The sequence below is a fragment of the Jaculus jaculus genome, chromosome 18 (genome assembly GCF_020740685.1).
Source record: "Jaculus jaculus isolate mJacJac1 chromosome 18, mJacJac1.mat.Y.cur, whole genome shotgun sequence".
NCBI lineage: Eukaryota > Metazoa > Chordata > Mammalia > Rodentia > Dipodidae > Jaculus > Jaculus jaculus.
In genome coordinates, this window is record NC_059119.1 from 62260426 (window position 1) to 62267126 (window position 6701).

Consider the following 6701-nt stretch of genomic DNA (forward strand, 5'->3'; position numbering starts at 1 on the left):
TCTAGAATCAGGTTGCCAGAATAAGCAGATAAATATATATATGAGTAATTTTAATGTACTGCTAATCTGAAATCTAAATTTAACTGAATGTCTTTTATAGTACTGAATAATATGAGAAAGGCTCCCCTGGAAGTTGAAAGCCAATTTCATGTTACAAAACTTTTTCCACCAACATAGTAGATGCTATCTTTTTTTTTTTTTTCAAGTTAACAATACAAAACGCTTTATTTGACATTGCAGGTCATCTTGAGGGCCAAATGGTGGATCCAGGACACTGTAAACAGATCCAAAGCATTCAACATATTCAGCGCAATCTCTGAGCCTCTCTCTCTGACTCCAAAAGGGTGAGCACATCCCCTTTACGCACAGGGCCTTTCACATTGCAGATGATGGAGCGGCTTGTGTCATCCATAAATTCCACACGCACCTATACAGGCCCACCATGCGGTCAGTAAGATAGGTTAAGACCAGTGGGATGGGATGGAAAGCTGCGTGCACTGTCCCTGCGAGCCGGTTCTGCCCAGCACCTTGGTAACCCAGGCGAGCTTGATGGGCTGCACGCGACTCGTGTCCATGATGGCGGCACTGCAGGTTGCGGCGGCGATCTGGCGAAAAAAGCGTAGATGCTATCTTGATACTCCAGTCATAAAGTGGGAGACCAAGGATTGACCATCAGCCCACATATACCAAAGTCCTGTATTGCTCAAAACAGAACAACTCACAGCCTACAGCTAGAGTAGTCAGCTTTCCTGGCCATGCACCGAACTGTCCACAGGATCCAGTTATGGGAAGTGACATCTTAACGTCTTACCCTGTTCTAACAACACAGCCAGCCTAAGTGCCCATTGCTAAAGCGGGCGGCCGGGTGAGCAGAAAGCTACAGGGAGACGCAGCACCAGGAGCCCATCATGCACCTTTCGTTTTGCCCACTGGGCACTGTTGCCAAATGAACCTTGAAGTAAAACAGAAGACTTGATTACAGCCAAATCCAGAATTTATAACCACCTGGGGGAACGCTGGCACTGTTTGACCAAATTTTCATTTGAAATTAATTTAGGGGAAAAAAGAAAAAGTCTTGCTGCATGTTCCTCGGCTGCATTCGTTTCTCAGGAAAAGCAAATCCGCCAGCAAGGCCTCCGCACTCCACGGCATTAGAGAAGCTTACTTCCTCTTGTTTACTTCGGCATGCCAGCTGAAAAGTCCATAGCTCACCCATTGCCAATGAGCCCGTAGGAAATCAGCTCCCAGGGAGCCCAGAGATCCTGAGCCAGCGCTGTGTTCCTGGTTCAGCCATGGACTCTTCAGTCAGCCTCAAGGGCAGGCTCCAAGTCTTCCCACTTGACTCTATTTGACAATGTCAGCATCCTTCTCTGAGAAACTCTTGCCTTTACCGCAGCCTCTTAATTTTATTTCCTCCCATATCTTTCTTATTGTAGTGCATATTTTTTTTTATATTCTTCTGGAACATACAAAAGTCAAATTTCCCTATAGATAAAATAGGATGAAAGAAAAAGTTCTCTTTCCAATAGCAAAATATCTACCAGTGAACTTAAGCTTATGTGAAGGAAACTTGAACTCTATTGAATATGAAAAAATATGATAAATTTTAAGGAATCTCATTCTCAGACAAAAGGCTCATTATTATGAGATGTCAGTCCTGATTTATCTAATAATTCAATTCTAATTATTAAAAAAATCTAATATAATTTTAAATCTGATAAAATAATATTAAGGTCAATCTGAAAAAATGAACATGACAAAATTACAAATAGTAATTGAGTGAGTTAGTCGTACCAGATATTAAAACATATTATAAGCCAGCCATTAAACAACATGATATTAATATTTGGATAGACAACCACATGACTGGAACAGTAAAATAAGTCCAGTGGAAAGTTTAATATAAGTAGAAAAGTAGGGTAGGAAAAAAGAGCATGCCAAATTATCAGAGATACAAGAAAAAGCAATGGTAACAAAGGACATGAATAAGTTCTTGAAATCAAAAGGTCACAGATTGCCAATAAATATATGAAAAGATGATCAACTTAACAATTAAATACCTTTTGGGGGGGGGCTAGAGAGATGGCTTAGCGGTTAAGCGCTTGCCTGTGAAGCCTAAGGACCCCGGTTCGAGGCTCGGTTCCCCAGGTCCCACGTTAGCCAGATGCACAAGGGGGCACACGCGTCTGGAGTTCGTTTGCAGAGGCTGGAAGCCCTGGCGTGCCCATTCTCTCTCTCCCTCTATCTGTCTTTCTATCTGTGTCTGTCACTCTCAAATAAATAAATAAATAAAATTTAAAAAAAAATACCTTTTTTACCAAGAATACAGTGTTAAGCCTTGAAAACATCCAGCATTTTTAAGGTTATGATAAACAAAACCTACAGAGATATTTTTGTAGTTCTATATATGTTAGTATAATTGTGGAGGATGCTTTAATAATGTCTATTAAAATTTCATATACACTTAACCTTTGCTCAGAAGTCCTTTCTCTCAAGATGTGTACTATCTTAATAAATAGTACTTGCACCATTACACAAACATATACATTAAAAAGTTTATTGGAGCTGGGAGGTAGCTCAGTGGCTGAAGTTACCCCTTGCAAAGATGGCCTGCCCTGGTTCAATTCCCCAGTATCCACATAAAGCCAGACGCACAAAGTAGCACATGTGTCTGGAGTTCTTTTGCAGATGAAAGAGAGCATAGGCGCACAAGGGCCTTTAGCCACTGCAAATGAACTCCAGATGCCTGTGTCACTTTGTGCATCTGGCTTTACATAGGGACTGAGGAATCAAACTTGAGATGATAGGCTTTTTAGGGAAGTACCTTAACTGCTGAGCCATTTCTCCAGCCCAAATAATTATATTTTTAAAAGTTTATTGGAACATATGCTAACATAACAAACTGCTGACATAGCCTGAATGACTAACAGGTAAGTTACAATGCAATACATGACCATGCAAATAAAAAACAATATAAACAATAAATATTTAAAATTTTTTAAATGGATCTAAATTCACAGACACTGAAGGATGTCAAAAACATGTTGTCATGTTAAAATGTAAATTTTTTTAAAAAATCATACAATATGGCCCTCTTTGTATATAAAACTAAATGTGCATACATATAGTTATATAGACAGAAAAACATATACATACACATAAGTGACTGTCTCATCTGAGAACGCTCTGGAACACGAGAGGTAGAATGCTGGAAGAGCTTTTGCTTTCTGTTTTCTATACAACTTTAGTGATTGCACTTTACTACAAATAGGAAGCGCTTTTATTAAAAGCAAAACGACATTCTGATTTCTTTAAAAGATACCCACCCTAGAGATTCTGCCCATGAGTATCTCAAATACTATTAAATATCAGTCCCTCCCCTCCTTCTTGCTTTCCCTTTAAGACAAGATTTCACTATGCAACCCAGGCTGGCCTCAAACTCGATTCTCCTGATTCGGCCTCCTGTTTGCTGGGATTACAAGTATGCACCATCATACCCATTGTCCCAGCTCTGCATTTCTTAAACTTACGGGCCACCTTAGCCCATTAAAGCCACCATACCAAAATGCCTTAGACAGAGTAACTTAGAAACAGTAGGTACTAACTAGTCAATGTTCCAAAATCTGAGAAGTGCAAGATCAAAGCACCAGGAAGCTTGATATCTGCTGAGGGTCTGTTCTTCACATTGGCTTCTATGCATCCTCCCATAACAAAGGGGCTTCCCTGGGCCTCATCTATAAATTGACTACAGCTGATCCCCAGCTTAAATAATTTAACTCAATTTTTTTTTTTTTTTTTGCTTCACAATATTATGATGGTGTAAAATTAATATGTATTTAGTAGAAACCATACTTTGAATTTTGTGTTTGGTCTTTTCTTGGGTCATCAATACTTTCTCACGATAACAACACCTCTTTGAAACTAAATCAGCCATGAGACCATAAGAGTTAACAACCAGTACTGCATGGTGCGCCGCGCGGCAAAGCAGTGATTCTTGGTAGGTTAAGCGTGTTCAGTGAAATTTTTATTCCCAGTGTTTTCAACTTACAATGGATTTGTATGGATATAGTCCCATTATAAATCAACACATGGATTTAAGATGAACATTTAGATGACTGTGAATGTCATCGAGTCCAGTCTTTTACTTTTACATTCAAAGAAACTGGGATAGCATGGCCAAGTCAAGGCAGATCTGGGACTTCACTCAAATTCTCTGTCTTTAATGAGAACCTATTCTCCAAATCTCCAAAATGTAGAAAATATATTCACAGGCTACGGCCATACCACCCTGAACACACCCAATCTCGTCTGATCTCGGAAACTAAGCAGGGAGGGGCCTGGTTAGTACTTGATGGGAAAAAAGTGTATGCAGAGATCTGAGCTTCTGGGACGAGGCACTGCCTGGAGACCACCCACTCCAGCCAGCCTGCAGCTCTTCCCAGCTTTCTGCACATCATCACAGTAGATTTTAAGGAATACGTTCTTTTCCCTTAGCACCTTCTGGGCCATCTGACACCTTGCCAGTGATCCCCATTGGATTTTTCTACCTCATGCATTCTGTACTTCACACATTAGGATCATCTAGGGAGATTTACTCGGGCTGGTGAATCAGAATCTCTAAATGGAAGAAACAGGTCCTGCCATTTTTAATTTTTTTTTTAATTTTTTTGTTCATTTTTTATTTATTTATTTGAGAGTGACAGAGAGAAAGAGACAGAGATTGAGAATGGGCGTGCCAGGGCCTCCAGCCACTGCAAATGAACTCCAGATGCGTGCGCCCCCTTGTGCATCTGGCTAACGTGGGTCCTGGGGAACCGAGCCTCGAACGGGGGTCCTTAGGCTTCACAGGCAAGCGCTTAACCGCTAAGCCATCTCTCCAGCCCGGTCCTGCCATTTTTAAGCTTAGACAGGTAGCCAGCATTGGATGGTTTATCTTCAACCTCTTTCTTGGCCTTGAAAACCTCTCTGGGAACCATTCACGGGTTTGCTCTTAACCACGTCCATTTTGTGCGTATTGGTATCAGTGGCCCACCTCATGGAATCAAGAGTGATGTTTGGGTCTCAGAGACTGGAGGGGCAGCAGTGGTACTTAGTTCTGCTTTGAGTGATGTCTGGGTGTCTCTGAGGTCCTAAGAGGGATGGAGACAAAGCTTTGAGGGATGTCTGTGTATCTACGAGATCCTGCAGGGACGTGAATGGTGTGCACTCTGCTTTGAATGATGTCTGAGTTTCTCTGAGGTCCTGGAGGGACAGTAATAGTGCGTCCTCTGTTCCGAGTCATGTCTGGGTTTCTCTGAGGTCCTGCAGGGACAGGAGTGGTGTACACTCTGCTCTAATCTGCCGGGGCTTATCACAGTGTGTGCCTCACAGTTGACACCCAGCAAGAATTTCTGAAACTCTTCTCAGCCCACAGGAAGTCAATTTATATTCACGCAATCTTTCCATCAGCTCCTCTCTAACGCCACTGTCCCTGTCAGGCTGCTTTCTTCATCTCTACCTGAACTACTACAATAACATCCTAATGGCTGTTTGTCTTTTCCTCCATATGCTCTCTCCTGTCTGCTCAGTCCTTCCCATCACCTTCCTCAATCTTCATACAGATCCTATCATTTCTATCAAAACGTGCACACAATCAAATCCAGCATCAGAAAATGAGAGCCTCCCTTGAGAACACCTCATTCTTTAGAAAACAAAATGTGACTTGTGTGACTTAGTGGTTACCATTGACCCAGGCCCAGATTCTATCAAATTGAGCACTAATGTATATAAAATTAACAAATTGCAAGTGATATTTTATTTTTCAGTAGAACTGCAAGTGTGCTCTTCCTGGTAAAAAAGATAGATAGCTCCTCTGGGCATGGTGGCACACACCTTTAATCCTAGCACTCAGGAGGCAGAGGTAGGGGGATCACCAAGAGTTCGAGGCCACCCTGAGACTACAGAGAAAAGATAACTCCACAGATTTAACTGCTTTGTTGTTCTGTAGAACATTAACTACGTTTATCTCTAACTGTGTAGACATCTTTTAGCACCACTTTGTTTATTGATTATATGAGCTTTGGTCTCTCAAATTCTTTTTTTAACCAGCTTATGACTTTGCTATCTCCCAAATGATAAGTTATAAAAAAAAAAAAATCTTTGCTGGGTGTGGTAGCACATGCCTTTAAACCCAGCACCCAGGAGGGGGAGGTAAGAGGATCACCATGAGTTCAAGGCCACCCTGAGACTACACAGTGATTTCCAGGTCAGCCTGGGCTAGAGTGAGACCCTACCTCAAAAAATCAAAAAAGAAAGAAAGAAAAGGAAAGGAAAAAATATACATGTGTGTGTGTGTGTGTGTGTGTGTGTGTGTGTGTGTGTATATATATATATATATATATATATATGCTTGATGAGCCGGGAGTATTGGTGCATGCCTTTAATCCCAGCACTTGGGGGAATCATCATGAGTTCGAGGCCACCCTGAGACTCCATAGTGAATTCCAGGTCAGCCTGAGCCAGAGTGAGACCCTACCTCGAACAAACAAAACAAACAAACAAATATTTGATGGACTCAGCATATATTAGTATGTGAATTTATTTTTAGAGTTTTTAGAAAAATTACATTTTGATGGGTGAGAGGAAAAATAGGGCAGTAGAGTGCCTGCTTAGTATGTCTGAACTCCTGGATTTGACCTAGGTCCACAGCAGCATAAAAAGCT

The 6701-nt window shown here is 41.3% G+C and overlaps 1 protein-coding gene across 1 annotated transcript; it reads right to left on the minus strand.

The window, feature by feature from the left end:
* Window positions 1-202: 202 nt before the first annotated feature.
* LOC101602805 (40S ribosomal protein S28-like) lies at window positions 203-604 on the minus strand. The gene is made up of 2 exons (XM_004660071.2): window positions 491-604; window positions 203-429 (listed from the first exon to the last, which is right to left on the minus strand). Exons 1-2 carry the CDS (start codon window positions 573-575, stop codon window positions 305-307), a joined length of 210 nt encoding a protein of 69 aa, XP_004660128.1. The 5' UTR covers window positions 576-604; the 3' UTR covers window positions 203-304.
* Between the last annotated feature and the right edge of the window lie 6097 nt (window positions 605-6701).